Here is a 19,429-nt window from a genome sequence, read left to right as displayed (position 1 = left end):
GCCTCGCTCAGAGCCCCGCTAGGAACAGGTGAAATAACGGCTCTGAGTCAAGCAGCTGACTTGGCAAAGATAAGGAGGGCCCCCTTGTACCTTCTTCTGCATTCTGAGAATTCGTGGAGTTTTGCAGAGCAAAGCTCTTTGCCTCAGAGGCTCAGTCCCATTTCCCCACGGCTTTGTCATTTCCATGCACTTTGCTGGTCCTTTCTGATCTTATCTCTACAGAACTCAAAATCTGATTCCGTCAGGTTCCTCCATTGTCTCCTTCCCTTTCTCTTTCTCTTCCTCATTGTAAGAGTTTGTTCATTTCTGGCATTCAGTAGGAGTTAAAAAAAGCCAGCCCCAAAATTTTGCTGAACAGGATTCTGAGTGATGGCCGGGTCACAGGAGAAGGGGGAAACATTTTGGTTTGAGCTGAAGAGTGGATGTAATTTTCCAGGATTTCTAAACGATTTCCAAGGAATTAAATTTCACTAATAAAGATGACTATACTCTGGTTTTTAGACTAGACTGACGGGGTGAGTAATTTCACCAAGACTTAGAGAAAGGAATAAAATCATCTGCATAATTTACCCTTGTTTGTGGTTCTTAAGGAAGATAATAACAAAGATGGAAGAGTCCAAATAACTGATGTCTGAATTCCAGCATTATGTGGATTAGAGACTGGAAAACAAGGATGACCATGGGTGATTTAGGCAGTCTGTTCCTCAGCCTTATGGTGTCTAAATGGACAAATTTTATCTTAGAGAGAAAGCAGCTCTTTGAGTTCCAGTCTCTCCTTGGCTTTGGAGGCTCCTCGGGTGTATTTTGCACCCATCCTGAGCACAGGACAGGAGCTGTCCTTTGTGTGCCCTCCTGGCAGTGAGGTGCAGGGCGTCATTTAAACCTCAGGAATTCAGCATGTCTAAATAAACGTGATTGGGATTATTGAACATTCCTGCAGCTTTTCCCTGTGCTGTTCCAGCCATCCCTGCCATGCTGGAGAGCTCCAGTCACGTGCTGAGCTGCTGGAGCTGGCCCACCACAGAGCACATATATTCTGGGTTGGAAAAGAGGCATTTTTCAGGTATCTCTCCCTCCTATTCTTTGAGTTTTTCCTTCCAGTATTCTGTGTTGCTGCTTGAAGTTGCATCAGATAGAAATTTCTGCCCCAAATCTCAGTCTGTGGCGCCCATGGAATTTCCCCATCGTGTGTGAGGTTGAATAGGTTGGTGTTGGGGGCATGGTGCAAATTTTGGGTGCCTTTTGTAGAAGTCCCATGAGGAGAAGCTGGGAACAGGGCTCAGCCTGGAGAAAAGGAGGCTCAGGGGGGACCTTGTGGCTCTGCAGAACTCCCTGACAGGAGGGGGCAGCTGGGGGGGGTTGGACTCTACCCCCAGGGAAGAGGGACACAAGAGGAAATGGCCTCGAGGTGTTCCAGGGCAGGTTTAGATGAATATTAGGAAAAGTTTCTCCATGGAAGGGTTGTCAAGTTCTGGAAGACGCTCCCCAAGGTAGTGGTGGAGTCATCAACTCTGGAAGCATTCAAAAACATGCAGATGTGGTGCTTGGGGACATGGTGGACTTGGGTTAATAGTTGGATCGAATCACCTTAGAGGTCTTTTCCAACCTTACTGATCCTGTGATTCTCTGATTTTCAGTGAGAATCCTTCCTGTTGGCAGCCCTCTGGTGCTGCTCAGAGTGCCCTGTTTGGTTTGTGCTGGAGGCTGGTCTCTCTGAGTGGCTGCCTGATCCCTCACCTGTGTTGCCCAAATGTCTGTGACCTCTGTGGGGTCCCAAAAAGGCAGCTCCTCAATGGCTCCAATTCCTATGGCAGAGGGGAAAGGGTTTTCCCTGCCTTGGAAGCTGCCTGGGAGCTCTCAGAGGAGTTTGAATGCTGGAGGATAACGGAGGCACTTCCTGCTGGCTGGAGCCTGTCTGTCCCAGTGTCACTGAGCGCGAGGCCCTGCAAACGAAACGAAGTGGGGAAATAATAATGCCTTTATCTGTGGGAGGGGCTCGTGTTTCTCAGCAGCTGAGGGGGAAATGAAACTTTGATGAGTTAACCAAGAGCCAGAAGCCACCCAGGAGCTGTAAGGAGACACCTGAAGGGAAAGGTGAGTCAGGACCTGCCTGCAGTGGGGCAGGACTGATATGGCCAGGAAAGCATCGCTTTCGTCCCGAGGAAACGGAGGAACCGCCCGCGAGGGACTGAGGGGCCACTGGGTGCTGGGGGACCCAAGCATGGTGTGGGGACTCTTCCACATCAGGAGCGTTCCCTGACAGCTTGAAGGGCGTGTTTGTAAGGCTTCCCATTCCTGAGGTATCCCATCTGCTTTGGGGGGTCAGGGATTCACCCTGAGCTGCTCAAGCCCAGGAATTCTCATGGCGAGGGGTTGATGGTTTCCTCCTTGCAGGCACCTTGCTGTTCCTCCAAGGTCAGCTCCAGGGTTTTCCTGGTGTCATCTACAGATGGATAGCCATAAATAAGTATAAATAATCATAAGTAGCCAGAAATAACTTTGTGTTGCTGATCACATTCAAAACCTACAGTTTTGTAAAGCTTCCAGCTGGGTTGGTCTCCTCTCCAAACAAGAGGAAACAGCCTCCAGTTGCACTGAGGGATGTTTAAACTGAATATTAGGAAACATTTCTCCATGGGACGGGTTGCCCAGCATCGGAAGAGGCTGTGCAGGGAAGTGGTGGGGTCACCACCTCTGGAGGGATTGAAAAGACGTGTGGATGTGGCACTTGGGGACAGGGGGTGGTGGTGGCCTTGGCACTGCTGTGGGAGCAGTTGAACTTGATGATCCTAAAGGTCCCAATTTAAGCAATTCTGTGATATCAGGTATTGTTTGGCAGAAGTATGGAATGCTTATTGCAGTTTTTCTGCTGCTCAGAGGGATATTTGGGCTCAGTTATTTTACCCTGACACTTACAAGTATTTTTCTTTCCCTTTTTTTTTTCTGTTCTTCTGGAAGGGCCCTAGACGTGCATCCTTTAATAGAATTAAAGAGGATGGAAAAAAGCACCCCAGTGGATTGCTCAGCACAACCCCCCATTGTTATCCTGTGTCCTTAAACTGAAATGTTCTTAAATTGAAGCATCATGTAACATACACGGAGCCATATTGTTTCCTTTTGCCTTTCTGTGCATATTTTAACTTGTCGCCTTGCCTTGTGACAAAACTGTGATGCAGCTCATTCCAGGGATGTGCTGAAGTCCATTTGCAAACAGAGATTGCTTTGAAGTAGCACAAGAGAGGATTTATTGATTTATCCTTTGCATTCAGAACAAAGATTTGTGTGATCTTCCACAGGTATTACCAAAAGCGTCCATCAGCTATTCCAGCTTCATCCCAAAAACCATTTCTTTGTGCTTTAGGATCTATTTTCAGAAGTCATTGCTTGTGTGTATGTATATACATAGGTCTTATTAATATAAACCTCTGAAATCAAAGACATTTTTATGATTAAACCGGGCAGGAGTTAGTACTAAATGGAGCTTGTGAGGATTCTGTTCAGAATATCAGGACAAATCCTCTTGCAAAAGCACAATTTAAGTGTAATATTTATGTTTATTAATATGTCAAAGGTGCTACAGCTTGGAATTTTTCTTGGAGAAGTAATTTATAGGAATGTGTTTTCTATTTCACTGCTATTTGTCCTGATTTTATTTTATTTTATTTATTTACAGGATTAGCCGGCACTGCTGCAGACCTAGAAAAAAGAAAGCTTATTTTTGGAAAAAATTTTATACCTCCAAAGAAGCCAAAAACATTCATACAGCTAGTTTGGGAAGCGTTGCAGGACGTGACTCTTATAATCTTGGAAATTGCAGCCATCATATCTTTGGGGCTTTCGTTTTATCAGCCGCCTGGAGAAGGGAATGAAGGTAAAAACTTTTCACAGAAGTTATCTCAGTTTAAGCAAAGCGTGTCCTGTATCTCAAATCAATTCCATCACCACCCTCCAGAAGGTCACCAGCAGGAAATTTCCACGTGGTTTGTTCCTGATCCCATTACATCTGGTCCTGACATATTTTTCTTTTCATCTTGACATTTCTTTATGCAAATACTGAACCTCATGACGTAAGTTAAAGGAAAATTGTAACGTTCTTATAAAACTGGAGTGGTTTTGATACAGTTTTCACCTTTGAGCCTGAATTCGGTGTGTGTTTGATTCATTTTTTGTGGTTGTTTATCACGTACTATAGATGAGAAATATGTAATTGCTTATGTAACTGCTGGATCCCATGGCAGGAACACGGACAAGTCTCCAGTTTACACCAGATGAAGCCTTGAACTCAGTGAGATTCGCACATTTTAGTATTTTTAGTGTTTCAGCTCAGGCTTGTGAGCCGGCTCCAAAGGCAGTATTGGAGCAAAGTCCTGTTACTGATAAATGTTCTCCACATTCTGCACAGCCTTTCTGGCTGCAGGAAGTTTTATCACTCTGCCTGCCCCACTCCTTTTTCCCCTTCCCCCCCCACTTTGGAAAGCACTCTTGAATTCACATGCTTAAAATATTTGTTCCTCTCCATAAATGCAAGATTTCCATTTCTGGCAGCTGATCCAGATTTTTTCTCCCCCCTCTCCTGCTCTCTCCTAGACTTCTAAAGCTGGATCAAACATGCTGTGTGAAATGACGTGAGCAGCTTGGCAAATGTAGGAAGAATGTCTTCCTCTAAATATAGCCCTGAAATGCTTTTTACATTTGCTGCAGTTTCCTTTGGCTGCTTTCCTTGCAGCCCCTTCCTTCTTCCCTTCCCATTCAGCAGCACAGTCAGCACGTAGCCATGCACAGCTCCTGGGTCATGGCTGGGATTCTTAAGCCCTTTATGAATAATTGGGAATCTTTCAGTGCTTTCTCTCTGAATTTTGAATACGTGGCTATTGATTCAGCAGGTGCTCGATTTAGGCATGAAAAGATAAAAGGAGTCTTTTTTTTAATTGAAGAAAACGTTATTTATTGGAATTACCTGATGTAACTGGTGGGATACCTTGGGGACATTGTAAACCACGAGAGATTCTTTATGAAATTAGGATTTAGCTTGAACTAAATGTGCAGAGTGCCCTCTTTCATTTTATCTGGGGGAAAAGGAATTCTGAAAGCGTGATTTACCCAGGTTTTAGGAAGAGGGAAGATGTGTCATCAGGCAGTGGTGGTTTGTTTCTGTCTTTTTCAAATTGTTATTCTTATTGTTTTGATCCTGCATTTAAAATGTTTCTTTTCCCATGGGAAGATATGGCCCAGCTGAGATTCTGAGGGAGTCTGAAAAGCTCAGCAGCACAGCCTGGGAAAATGTGTTTGTGTTTTCCCACAGCACAGCATTTTATTCAATAGTCACTGCTTTAAGGATTGTTTTCCTGAAGGGTTTGGCTGTGGTTTGCACAAGGAGAATAAATAAAATTAGTGAATATCTTGTAATGCAATTTTTGGAGCACATTGTAAAGGTCTTCTACATTTTTTTTTGGGAAGTCTTTCTTTGAGCAGTTGTTTCAATAATTCCCTTTAATTTAAAAATTTGTATATCATAATTGCTGCTGAGGATACCTTTAATTTATTGGTAGATGACCTTTTTAAGGAGTCCTGAACAGTGGAAAATGGACGTATTAAGCTTGATTTTGCCTTGGCGAAGGGGGGAGTAACCCCACTCGAAAGTAACTTTAATGGGCTTGCCTTCAGTATTCTGCTTTTCTGACTCTCCCCAGAATGAAAATTTAATTGAAATGTGCACTTATTTGCAAGTTTTATGCTGTTTTGTTTCCTTGAAAAGAATATATTGCCTTCTGAAAGTACAGCCAGGTGTTAGAAAGAAGAGCTGGCACATATTGTTCTCTATTCTTGATCTTGCTGCCTCTTTTAAATTCCAATCTTTTGTTTTTTCCAAATGAAATGCATTTTCATTTTGAAAATGAATTAACAGGACTGTTCTTTCCACACTGATTTATTCAGTCGTCACTGCCAATATTCTGAACTTGTCAGCTTCTTGCTTAGGAGTAACTTGAAGTGTTGTCACCACCTGGAAGTGGCAGTCTTGCTTTGGAGGGTTAAGGGATAATATGGAAATGAGGCTTTAGGATACAATGTCAGGGAAACACTGTCCTGTGTATCTAACTGAGCATTTATTTGCCTTGATTTAATATATTTATATCTGCCTCTCACATATCCTAAACTTTTATCTACCAATGGCATTATTGGTCAATACAATAAGTTGAACTCATCTTTATTTTTAAAAATTAGTGTAACTCTTTCTTTTCTTGACTCTTGAAACCCACTTGTAACTTTTGATGCTGTAACAGAATTAGCATTTAACTGCTTTCTGCAACTGAAGTGCAAAGTGTATTTCTCCTGAGGCTTTTGAAGGACAAATGCAGGATAAAATCCCCACTTCCAAAAAATATTAAGAGTGCATGAACTGCTTCAGGAGCCTTGTGTGAGGGTGTAGCCTCATGGACGTGTGTGAAAGTTTCTGTTCTACCCCAATTCTTCATTTCAGATCTGAGTGAGTCTTGGAGAACATTATTTCATTTCCTGGTGCAGTCAGGGAATCTGACCTAGAGGAATCCCTGGATAAAAGTGCAGTTTTATTGCTTCTCCAGAAGCCACTGCAGTTCTTCTCATATTCCTTAGCATGAGTGGAGGTTTCAAGAACGTTGTTCTCAGGAGCTGTGCTGGAGCTGTTTTGACGATCTGCTTTGCATTGCCTTTCACCATCTGACAGGCCATTAGAAGCAATTGAGAACTTCTGCATAAATTATTGTCAGCCCCGTGGCAATTACTGCTCTCATTACTGAGCCACACGGAATCAGTTTTCCACCCTTTCAAAAAAGTGCAAAACTGCTGCTGGATTTTAGCAAATGCATCTTGAGAGAAAATTCTCAGTGCAGGTGTAGCCTCTACTATGGCGAGGATCACACCAGGGGTATGGCTGGGGCAAGGGAAAAATACTTTGTTCCTCAGAAAAAACCCTTCTGTGTCCTGGATTTAGGGATTATAGGGTGCTCCCTGGTCATGCAGAGTAGGGGTCCATGATATCTCAGAGGATTTAATGAACATGTGAGATCCTGGCTTTGTTTTAATTTTTTTGTAATGTAGATTAGAGATAGTCCAGGAGTAAATTTGAAATGTTTGTCTTTGTATACCAGTATATGGTGAAATTATTTTTGTGTACAGCTTGTAAAGAAATGCCCAGTCCTGTTTTTGAAGACAGGGTATGAGTAGAAAGAGCTCCTTTGTGAGAGCAAGTGTTGGACTCAAACCATTTCATCTCTTGAGGAAACAACATGCTTTGGGAAAGAGTGCAAGAGTGCAATTCAGAAATCCAGCAAGGGAACGGAAAATGGCAGGGCTTCTCTTGGCCATCCCCAAATATCTGTCTTATTGTGGCTGTAGAAATGCAGGAGTCTCCTCCTCTACCTGCTCCTTTATTTTTGGGGGGGTTTTGCTGTTTTGTTGTTGTTTGTGGTTTTTTGTGGTTTTTTTTAGGTTTTTTGTTTGTTTGGCTGGTTTGCTTTGGTATTTTCCTCGCTCTTTTCCCTCAGACCTCTGCTGGAGCAGTCACTTCTTGCAGAAATGACCTAATGGCTCTTTGCAGCTCTGTCCCTTTCTGGAGCTGTTTTGCGCCAGCGTGCCCTGCAGTTCAGAGCAGACCAGCAGGATTCTGGTGCATCCCCCATCTATATCCATGTGAACTGGTCGAAAATTCCCAGAGCCTTCTGCAAACACCTTCAGCAGCAATTTCTGAGCCCTCTTGAGTCCTCCTCCTTGTTCCTATCTTCAGCCCCTGCGTCACATGTGGATCTTATTATCCCCTTGCAAAAACTGCTGATGCCAACCCTGACAATCGTCTGCTGTTTACAGGAGTGTAACAAACCTTTTAACTGCTCTTCCTTGAATTTTCTCTCCTTCTGTGGATTGCAAAGGGGGAAGAAGGCTGCCTGAGGTAAGATGTTTTACCATCCCAGTGTTTACCAGGAAGCCCCAGGCACGATATCTGTTTTCCAGTGTACAGCTTTCTGCAGCTTAAAGGTGGAATAAAAAGGAAAAGTCTTTTTGGTTCAGCTCCTGTTAAAATTCCCAAGGCAGAGCTCTGGACTGAAAACAAAGTGAAATGATCAGTTGCATTGCTTAGTGCTGCTCAGCAGGGCTTGGCTGGGTTACCCTTCCCCTTCCTCGTGCAACAAGTTGAAAAAAATACAGGAACAGGACATGGCCCCCTGAAATTCGGGGCTCCCAAGACACTTGCATTGAGCTGTTGGTGCTTTTATGCTGCTGCTGCTGCTGCCCAGGCTGGGGCTGCAGTTCCTGTTGGCCTCTCATGACCTAAAGGAGACTTTATTCCATGGGGTTCACCACTCAGGTGTTTTCTTATCATTCTTATAAAGTGCCACATTGCTCAGTGGGGACTCAGGCTGGAGATTTAAACCAGAAAGGACATCCAGAAACTGGAGAGAAGATGCAGCTGGCCCACAGCCCCTGTGAGGGTGGTGCTTAATCCTGTTCCTGTCCTGGGCCTCCTCGTGGAGGCAATGCTTACTCAGACTTGTGGCACAACTGTTGTGGGAGCATCAAATCCCTCCACAGATGGGATGGACAGCAGGGCTCAAACAGCCAGGGAAAGGCCAGAGCCAACCTGTCAGCAGTGCTGGAGTCACCAGGCAGCAGGAAAGGTCCTCCCTGCAGAAGCCAAGGCAACCAAGGGGTGTTTAGATAAAAAAACTCTGCAAAAATCAGTTTGAGGGGAAAAAAAACCCCTAAAGCCAAACAAACAACTTCCCCATCTCCTTGTCCACCTCTCCTGCATGGGGTTGGAAGTGCTGCGCTGTTCCCATCATCTCCCAGGTTCCTGCCTATGGATGTACAGCTCAAAATGTGTCTTTGGGACTTTCATCTCATTGAGCAAGTCTGAAATAAGTCACAGTAGGAAAGATTTGCCAGCTCTTAGTGCAGGTGAAGGAAGTGCAAAAAGTAAAAATTGTATTGGTATTAGAAAGAATACATCTAAAAAAGAATATAGAGATATGAAAGAATTGAAAGCAATTGCCAACAAACTTCTTTTTCTCAGGAGTGAAAATGCTGAATGTAATACCAGCTAGCTTGAATTTCTGTGCACTTTGTACTGATGTACATTAAAAAAAATATATATTCCCACCAATTTGGGCAGTCTAATCCTCCTCCTTGCAAATTCCCTACCTTGGAGTTCTGCTGGAGCAGCCCAGCTGCAATAGTGTGTGTGCTAGGCTCAGGTACAATGTCCTGTTCTAAAGATGTGATATCTGTCCCAATCCCTCAGCACTCAGGGTGGGTACTCCTAAAAAAAAAAAAAAAAAAAAATCAAACCCATTGGAATAACATGAAACTGAGCCATTGCTCCCTCAAAACTTTTCAAAATGTTGTTATTGTGGCAGTATCTTTTTGTGGTTCCAGCTCTCAGCTTTCCTTCGGTCAGTTTGTGGTTTTCCTGCTTTTCCTGTGATGTGTAGGCTGCTAAAGGGAAAGTCAGGGTTTCACAGAAGGTAGAACAGGCAGAAAAAAACCCTTTCTGTGTTGCCACATGTGTTGGGACAGCTTGACAATAGATTGGATAAAATTCTTCTTTTTTATTCCCAGTTTTTAAACTGTGACATTCTTCCCTTCACTTTCTTTGCCAACAATTGTGGCAGAAGTGCTCTCATTTCAGTCATTTCAGGTAGGTGATATTTGGAATTTCTCACTCATTCCATATCCCCTTCTCAACAGTTTTCTTCCCACTCTCCCAGAAACATTTTTCATTCTCACACTTATTGCCCAGATCAAAAAACTTCTTCTATTCCCTTTCCAAGAAGCATCATGTCTCAGGAAACCGGTCTGGTGGGTACATTTTTCTTTTCCTGGGGATTATAGAAACCTTACATCTCCGTGATGAAATCATCTTGTTCTTAAGCTGCATAAACACAGCAGATGCCTGGTGGGGAAACCTGGAAATAGAATCCCGCGTGCGCAATCGCGGCTTGGCGCGGGAGCGGCGCGCAGGTGTCGCCGGGGCAGGAGGCGACCCTTGGATCCACCAGGCACGGCAGGATTAGCTCCACAGGAGCTCTGCCACCTCATCTGCTCTGGGAAATGGCACTGGGAGCTGTGAAATCCTCTGGGGAGAGCGTTCAGCTCCTGCCAAGTGCAAACACGTCGGGGTTATTGGGTTTGGCGTTGTTGCTGTTGAGCGTTTGTGCTGTTTTAGGGCAGAAATGAGCACCAGCAAAGCCTGGCTTGGCTCAAGGGTTCATTGAAACGAGGAATTCTCCTGTGCCCCTTGGCTTAAATGGCCCAGGGGAATAAAGAGCTGGGTCAAAAAAGGGAAAGCACTGATTGCTGAGGAACCTGAACCAAATTTAATTAAACTGAATTTAAAGTAACCTGAGATTAATAACCTCATGAAGGTCTGGTGCCATCCTCTGAGGAATTCAGTTCATTTACTTCCTAGTGAGGCACAATTGAATATAAACTCAATGTTTTAATGCCACATTTATCAATTTTTACCTTGTCTTCACCCTTTAGTCCATTCTACATTTCCCTTAGCATTTTAATTCAGGAGGGCTATTGAATGCATAATGAAGCACATTCATTTTTTAAATCCTTTGCCAGACTTTTCCATCCTGAGGGTTTTACAGGGCCCATTCAAGATCCCAGGGCATTTTCCACAGGAAAATATTGCATGTATCTCCTCATCTCTAAAAATCTGTCACCCTGAGTTTCATTAATATGCACTTAATCAATTTGATTAATGAGTGAAAACCTCAGAAATGTCAGAAATGAGTCAGCTGAAGGAAGTTAATTTTTTCTCTAGTCTTTTGTGGCAGCTTTACATCTTAATCTTTTTTTTAGAGCATTTTACTTGTGATAATGTTGCTTGCATTAAAAATGCATAAACGTAGGCAGCACAAAAATCTAGTTTGTAAGGCCAGCATTAATGTTATTTTGCAGCCCTCCTAAAATCATAGCAGCACACAGCAATGAACAACTGTAAGTCCTTTGCCAGGCCTCCCAGTTATGAAGCCAAGATCAAGATGAAAAATTCACTCCACAATTTAACCAATGCTTCCCAGTAAAATTTTTGATATGCTGAAGATCTGTCATCTCTTTAAGTCCTCTCCATTATACAAAACATACTGGAGAAAATATGAAACATCTTCAGAAGAAGGTGAGCCAAGATTCATTCATTTTAGCACTTTGCAGTGATTGAAGCCTAAATTTCACCCCCTTTCACGGCCTGTGTCAGTACAAACCAACCATCCCCAGCAATAACAGAATATTCACAGAACTTTGCTGCAGGTGCTGAAAACAACAAGTGGTGAACGTCTTCCAGCCTCTGCTGTGTGTGTGTCGTTCCATGAGGCTGCACAGAGAGTGTTACATAATGTTCTCCAGGCACTGAGCAATAAGAAATCAATGGGAAATCGTGGATATCAGGGGCTATAAGGGCCACACAGCCTCAAAAGCTGATGTGTCCTAATAGGAATCCTTTATGGTCTTTGCTGCTAAACAAATCACGCTGATCCAGCTGTCACTGCACCAGAGGGTTTTATTGTGCTGCCCAAGGAGGAGCATTCTCAAGAGAAGCTGAGCTATTAGAAAATAGCATTTTTAAAATATAAAATAGATGGATCTCAAAAGCGTAGTTGGTTGTCAGAGTTAGCAAAACACAACTTTTAAGGAGTGTCCTTGCACACGCTCAGATTCTTTTCTCATTCATCATGAAAATGAAACCGTGAGATTCCCCAAGGATTTTTTTAAACCAGTCTAAACAGTCTGTCAGCACAAGGGGATGAAGCAGTTGGCAGCCTGGAAAACAGGAGAAACGGAAGTATTTGCCCTCTTCAAAACAGCTTGTTCTGCCAGAACCCCCCATTTAACCTCCTTCCTCCCAAAGCGGGGATGAGGTGAAGCAGCATATGGCTTCTGGAGACATTGCCCCAATCTTCTTGGCTAAAGAAATTTAGTTCCTGTAAGAACTTGCTTCTTGATTCCTGCTCTAGATCCTACTGCAATGCAAGGTTTAAGTACCCAGGAGCAGAGAGCAGGACAGGTTGGAGTGTGTGTGCTGTGTGTCCCAGCTCTCGTTGTCACCAGTACTTGTACAAGGCTGAGTTCGTGGGGAGAAGATTGTGTCCCTCTGAGTCATCATTCCCTGGAGACACCCCTGAATTTCTGAAACGTTGTTGCTTTTGTGTTATTTTCAAAAGAAGAGACAAATTTAGGTCGGGGGCTCCTCCACGGGATGAATGGGTGAGAGTCCTGTGTGATGTGGGGTCATGGGGAGCCTCCTGTGGGGCTGGGCTGGGGAACGGAACCAGTCAGGGCTCAAACTGAGCCTGCAGAGCCTTTCCTGGGGCTTTGCACCTCTGTGTTTGGGATGATGCTCCTGGAGAGAGCACAAAGCTCAGACAGTGCCACAGCAGCCGCCCCTGGTGCCTCTCAGCTGGGTGCTGCTGGGAGAGGGATAAACGTGGCATTCTGGCTGGATTTGTGGATTTGGGGAGGTCCCAGCCCCTGTGGGGTTTCTCAGGGGTGCTGACAGTCAGAGATCATGGGGAAGGTGGTGCAGGTATCACCTGAGCGTGGTCCTGACAGCCAGGGCCAGTCAGGAAGGTGGGACAGTCCTGGCTGGCCCCGCTGGCATCCTGCAGGGCAGCCAGGCTGCCTTTGCCCAGAGCTCCCCAATGTTCCCTAAATCAGGAACGATGCCAGGAGGAATGCTGAGTGGGTAAATCAGAGAGCACTGCAGCCTGGCCTGGCTAATCCCAGCCTGGCAACACCGGCCAAAGGCAAACAAGAGGCAGGAGATGATGAGCAAAGTGACCTGAGGGGGATGCAGGAGGGGGTTTAGTCTGTCCCACTCTCAAAAGCACCATCAGTAAAGCCTCCCTGACAGACATTCATCAGCCTTACCTTTAAAGGGTTCCAGTGATGGAAATTCTCTGCATTCCCTGGATAATCTGAGTGTCCCTGCACCGAGACATTAATTCCTGCTCTGTGACCTGGGTGTCTCTTGTAAGACTTTAAACATATTGCTGTTTTTGTGTTTTACAAGGATGTAAAGACCAATTTGTGGTGTTTTATTTCCAGCCATATTTTGTCTGCTTGAAGACAGCCTGGTTATAAATACCAGGGAATAGCTGTTTGTGGAGACTTACCCACAAATGGGAATTCCTTTCAGTGGGGATTTGAAATTTGAGCAGCACAGCAGTAGTACAGAGGAACACAAATATTGCATGGAAGCTGACAAAGAGAGCCAAAATATGATCTTAAAAATGTTTACCTGTTTTTTAAAAAAAAAAAAAAAATCAAAATTCCCTTGAATCAATGAGAACCCAAAAGCTCTGAAAACACTTTTATTTTCCAAAGTGAATAGCTCATTAAATAAAATAACAATTTAAAATACAGGAATATTGAGTGTTTTCTTATCTCATTGTGATTCAAAAATAATTTTTAATTTGGCAGCTTTAAGATACCAATTATTTTTCAAATTTGCAGAATCTTTATGATGTGACTTTTTAAATAGGAAGTATTTCAGGATCAGGTTCTAGGATTATTTTACAGTTGGAGTTGAGACAAACTGTGTCACATCCTAGGGTCTGCCTGTGCTTACAGTTCCTCTCTGCTGGTGGGGTTGAAGTAGAATGAAAAATTATTACCTGGAAAAGAAAAAAAGTTTAAGCACAGAAACAAACCAGAAATATCTTTTTGAGCAGGAAGACACTTTGCATATATGCATATTTTCATGTGTATATATATATATACACACACACATATATCTCTCCTATTAGAAAAGTAACACTTAAAGAAGCAGTTTCAATTTATTTCTGTCTTGCACAAGTTCTGCCTTCTCTCTCCAGGAGATGCTGCTCCTCTTGTCTCAGTTAAGTGTGCATAATTAATATGCAGAAAATATGGAATGTACAGTCTAAATGGAGATTATCCTAATTACCTGCAGCTTTAGCTTGCTTTGCATGTATCCATGTGAACATTTTAGTTTAGCATATGCCTCAGAAATCCCATCTCTTCTCTGTCCCCTGTGAGGTTCACATTGCAGGTGTTTTTGGATGTGCATTCAGGGGGGATTTCATCCCATCCTTTGGGGTGAAATGAAATTGAAAAACACAGTCCAGGACACGTTTCCTTAGCCCAGAGATCTGCACTGTAAAACTGCTTTTATAGGGCCACACTAATGTTACTGGAGCTTTTTGATGCCTTCTGCTGGAAGACAATATGACAGAATTTTAATCTTTTACTGACGTGATTTCTCCCCCCTTGACGCTTTACAGCACAGAGGAATGAAGATGAGAAGTGTAAGGAAAGCAATAAACACTGCAGCTCACGAGGGGCTATCATGGCTGAGCTCTACAAATCTTCCCTATCTCCTCTGGCTGGGTTTTCTCCTTCTCCTGAGCGAGGCAGGGACAGCACCAGGAGCAGCCCAGGTGCTCCAGGACTGGCTCCAAGGGCACTGTGTGGATTTTCTGGCACTGCAGTTTCCCAGCTGGGGTAGTTGTTAAAGCTCCTCAATTGCAAATTTTCTTTATCAGTTCCTTCCCAGCTCTGAACCTCTGAAAACTCTGAATTACGGTGTAGGGACCTGTGAAATCAGTCCCCTTTTCTCAGGAACCTCTCTCTGCAGGGCCTGCAGGTTGGGAAAAGTTGGCAATTTCTCTCTAAATGGTCTGGGGGCGTGAAATGTGTCAGACATCACCACTCCATCTCCTGCTCCACTTGGGGTTTTAGAAGCTCTGGTGACACATCTGTCAAGATTTCCAGGCAAAGTCAACTGTATTCAGTTTTGTTCTCGCAAATTTTTGGTGGTATTTCTGTTAAATACCCTCAGCTAGAACATCTCGTTTTAAAGCATCCAAAAAACCAAAAACCAAAAAAAAAGAGGAATATTTTTGGAAGCAAGTACATTTCACTTCTATTAGAACACAGTCAGAGAGGGGTGGAACAGCACAAGCATCCATTACTCAGGCAAATGCCACCCCAAAAACCTTCCTCAGTGATTTGCTCTTTTCATCCCTGTGCTTCAGACAGAAAGGGAAGAGGCTCTGTTGATAAGCACAAGACAGACAGCTCTCCATCTGATTATGTCTTTATGAACTATTTCGTGTTCTCTGTCAATGTGAGATGTTTTTCATGGCTCTATTTAAAGCCGAGTGCCCCGATGAGAGCTGCTTTGCTGGGAAGCATTTATTTGTTTGCCCAGGTTTCTGTGTTTCCTGGGGCTCTCAGGGATCTGAGTGGGAGCTGAGGAAGTGCTCAGAGCCTCCTCTCCTTCCAGCTGGATTTTGGAAGTGCTGGAAGTCGTCAGGGATGGCTACATGAGGAATGGGAGCATTCTTCCTGTTTTTAGAACCCAACTGCAGCTTTATCTCTGACGTGGCTGCTTAGCTGGAGCTCCAAACTTAGCAGATTTTCCTGACATTATAGATATTTTTTTTTCTTCACCCATCCATGTTAAATAAGACAACTTTATCCCAGGAGCTGCAGTGTTCCCTCTGCCATTTTTTTTTTTTCTAATAGCAAGGTTAGAATTCGAAATCAAACTTAATTAAACTTTTCCAAGTGAGTAAATGTCAACATATGGACAGCCACTTCCCTGCTAATATCAAGCTAACAGAGATTCTAATTTCTAATTGGTTTTATTCCTAATGATTTGTTTGCATTGGCACAATAGCCTATTCCAAATGTGGTCTTGCACCACGTGATCATGAAAAAAAGGGCACTTCTTTCTCTCCTTCTTCCATTCTGAATTAACCACTGACATTTATTAGTGTTCCATCCAGAACTCTGGGATCACAGCTCCCTACGCTGCTAATTCAATTTAGCCCACACATCTTTCAAACTGAATTTGTGTTTTGCATTGATTTTTTTTTCATAGCTATGACATTTAAACAACATCATCTGAAGGGGATCCCTTATTGGTGCTGTGTGTAATTTGGTTTTTGATGCAGTCAGAACTTAAAGCGCTTTTCTGGGAGAGTCAAAGCAACTGAGTTACCCCCAGGCAGAGTTTCTGGGGGTATCAAGGCTGGCTGCTAAACCAGATTTCTCAATGTATTTTTATTCTGCATTGGAGCTGAACTGAGGTCTTCCAGTTTTTTTCCATGAAAAAACCTGAGAACAAGAGCCTAAACTGAGCAAAACTATTTAAGCTTAAGACCATGTGCACCTGTTCTGCATTCTTGGAACTGTGACTGAAGTTTGGAGAATTTCATAGCTCTATTTTTATATATCCTGGATAGATACAAAGAAACCTTCAACTTTCACCAGAATTTTCCTTGTGGACATTGATATTTTTATTAAAATGAAAAGTAATGTCAGAACCGATCGTTACTGACAAATGTATTTTTATATTTGATTTATTTTTTGTCACTCTTTCTACAGAGAGAGCTAAATAATATTTAGTATTTGTTTCTTTATGGAACTGTTTGTAGCTCTATCTTTTTGAGAGAAAATCACTGTTACAATTATCCCAGCACAGCCTTCCTGGCATGGACAAAACTCCTGCACTATGGAATTGTCCTGTATTGGGAACCTGAGTTTTTGACTCACAGTCTTAATTTCTTTCAGTTAATCCCCAAATAATTCATTACTGCCAGAATTTAAAAGAAGAACGATTATTTAACTATTTTGTCTTTCTTTTTCATTTATTTATTTTTTTAGATTCAGTAATGCCTGTGAAGCTGTTTATAGTTGTTTATTATTATGGGGCTAAACATTCCTGTGTAAAAACACTTGTCCTGCAAATCCTTACTGGGCTGCAGAAATTTAAGTGAATGAAATTGCTCTTTTCTAAATGCTTTGATGCAGATATATTGCACTGGTTACTTTAGAATATGCCCATCTTGATTTTTACCATATTCTAAAATGCTTACAGAAGACCTGCTTCTGGATTGAGATTGCATTACAATTTATTAGTAGAAATTGTCTTTTCTGAAGCCTCCCTATCATAAACTTCTTGATTTCCTCCTTTCCTGGCTGGATATCCAGTTAGGCTGTCTGTCTTTAGGATTTTCTCTTTCCCCTATTTTGAACCCATCACATTTGAAATGAGAGAACAAATGAGGTCCTGCTCATCCAGCACTGCCTGGGGTTTTTTGTGTCAATCGATCTTTTTACTGCAATGTGGAGTTTTTTCAATTTTTATTTATTTTGCATTGGTTTTTATTTATTACACTCTGGTGTTGATCCACTGCATCAAACTCTCCATTCTGCAGTGCTCCCCACACCAGGGGAGCTTTGGGACCAAATTCCTGACTGGATCTCAGTGCTGTGGAGGGTTGAGAGAAGTTTAAGACTCGAGCTGGCATCAGTAACAACACATTAAGAACTCATAAAGGGCAAAATGTGCACATTGTGTCATGTGGGACCTGCAGGTTAAATAATTATTTCCTAATGCAAAGTGACCTACATCTGCTTCCTACAAATCTGGGTTGGGCTGCAAAAACTGAAGTCTCCCAGATGCCTTCCCTTCATCAGGGATGTGCAGATCTCTGACCAAACTGGGCTGCTGGTGGTTGTTGCTCATTACACACATTGCCAGGGTGCCAGGCACGACTCAGCTCTCGGCTGGGGATGGCAGGTAACGAGATTGAGAACTTTGGCATGGAATAGAAAATCTTCTCACATATTTTCCAGGAAGAGAGGAAGAGATCCTCCAGAAGTATTAATTCTGTAAGTAGGACTCAGCTAGGACGTGACCTTGCAAGTCAAATGGTTGAATAACTGCACTTGAATCCTTGTTGACAAGCACAGAACAACTTTCCAAGGTCTCATTCCTGCATTTGGAAGCCGTGTTTTACCTTTGGAGTGTGAGGTTATATTTACCAGATATCTCTAGCTCGGAGCAATATAAGTGAAGCTACAACAATCCTATGTCAAGGTTTTCTCTTGCAATCCCTAAGAACAGGACTTGTGATGAAAAATCCCATTTTTTTTTTCCCATCTCTATTTTTTCTGTGGCAACAAAAGGGAATAAAACTGAGTATAAACATGGTAGAAGTACTTCCTTGGTCCTTTGGTGGAGTGAGGACCCATCCCTTTGCCTGATCTCTCCAAACTGCATTTCTTTGGAGGTGCCAGGCAGAAGGATCTTGCTCAACATATCCCATCCACTGAAGTGGAGGGAGTATTTCAATCAACATTCCTGTGCTCATGAGTGTTTGTGATCAGGCTGAGGAATGTGTGAATATATATATATGCTTGCAGGGCCCCCAAATTTGTTTCTTTGCATATAGATGTCAGAAATGTGTAAATATTTAATAGCAAGCTCTGGAGTTGACAGTTACATAACAAACCCACAGGGACAGCAGCTCTTTGCTTCCCCCTCCCCGCCCCCCTGGAGCCTTTACATAACAAACCGATGGATCACAGAGCAAGGAGTTCTAGTATTGTGTCCAAAAGTCACTTCTAGTGAATGTAGAAACCCCCTAAACCTCAGTGTTTGTAGTGTAATTTTCTGACACTCGTAAATCCCTTCTGCAAGGCAGGAAGGAGCGTGGCTTTGGAGAGCGCTGATTGCTGCAGGTAACTTGGAGATGCTTGTCAGGGCTGACTAAACCCTTGGAGAGAGTGAGAGAAAGGCAGAAATTGTTGAATTTCCAGTAATTTCTGTCCCTCTGCCTGAGCTGTGGCTCTGAGGTGACACTGAGGCAGCCCCTCCTGCTCTGCCCTCGTGGGAAGTGATTCAACATCTGCTGATGCCTCGTCACACAGCGCAGGGTTCGGGGCAGGAATGGTGGTGGCAGTGACTCCTGGGACTAACTGTGTGCCAAGACACAACACCACGAGGAATCTGTAGAAATAAATGCTGCGGTGCCTGTTACAGCTTTAAAAGCCTTGTTAAGGAGGGGGATTTACGGTGTTTATTGCATAATTTTTTGGTTATTGGTCCTTTTCTCACACAGCTAAATACATTTGTAAAGTAAGAAACATCAGTGGTGATGTTAGGGACCAGAGCCCTGCTCTGCTGTAACTTAGAGCTGCTCAATTTGCTTTAATAACATCAGTGCTGGAGCTGCAGCCAGGGAAAAACGTTTTTAGAGAAAGCGATTCAATAAAAAGTTTTTATCAGGGGAGTTGTTGTCGTTCTGATGACGAAACCAGTTTGACTGACTAAAAAAATTACCTCTGGGGGTGTTAGGAGATTTTCCTAGGGAATTTAAATGCCACAAGGTATTCTCAGCTTAAAAATAGCAGCGTGTAGGTTGAAATGAGTAGCTGAGGGGTAGGTATGTGCTGTAGGTTGGGATTTAGGAATACAGATGTTCAGAGATTTTTAAAAATGTCCTTTTTCTGTTTTAAAAATGACTGTGCTGCAGCTCAGGACCGTATAGTTTGTAATTATATTCATTATGTTATTCAAAGCAGCTTTAAGGATCTCCTGATAAGTCTTTGAAATTTTAAGCAGATATTCTTTTTA

General features: G+C 43.0%; 1 protein-coding gene across 14 annotated transcripts in view; it reads left to right on the top strand.

The window, feature by feature from the left end:
* ATP2B2 (ATPase plasma membrane Ca2+ transporting 2) overlaps positions 1-19,429 on the top strand; it is a 382,727-nt gene that overhangs the window by 272,847 nt on the left and 90,451 nt on the right. For all 14 annotated transcript variants that reach the window (XM_042026756.1, XM_042026753.1, XM_042026757.1 and 11 more), the window contains one exon: positions 3,674-3,871. In XM_042026756.1, coding sequence (XP_041882690.1) covers positions 3,674-3,871 — 198 coding nt within the window. The remainder of the gene's footprint in view (positions 1-3,673; positions 3,872-19,429) is intronic.

This window comes from Corvus kubaryi, unplaced genomic scaffold, assembly GCF_017639235.1.
Source record: "Corvus kubaryi isolate FWS band 111438036 unplaced genomic scaffold, C.kubaryi_AGA036_p1.0 37285, whole genome shotgun sequence".
NCBI classification, from domain to species: Eukaryota; Metazoa; Chordata; class Aves; order Passeriformes; family Corvidae; genus Corvus; species Corvus kubaryi.
The sequence above is the reverse complement of the archived record's forward strand: the minus strand, read 5'-3'. Positions and strand labels throughout refer to the sequence as shown.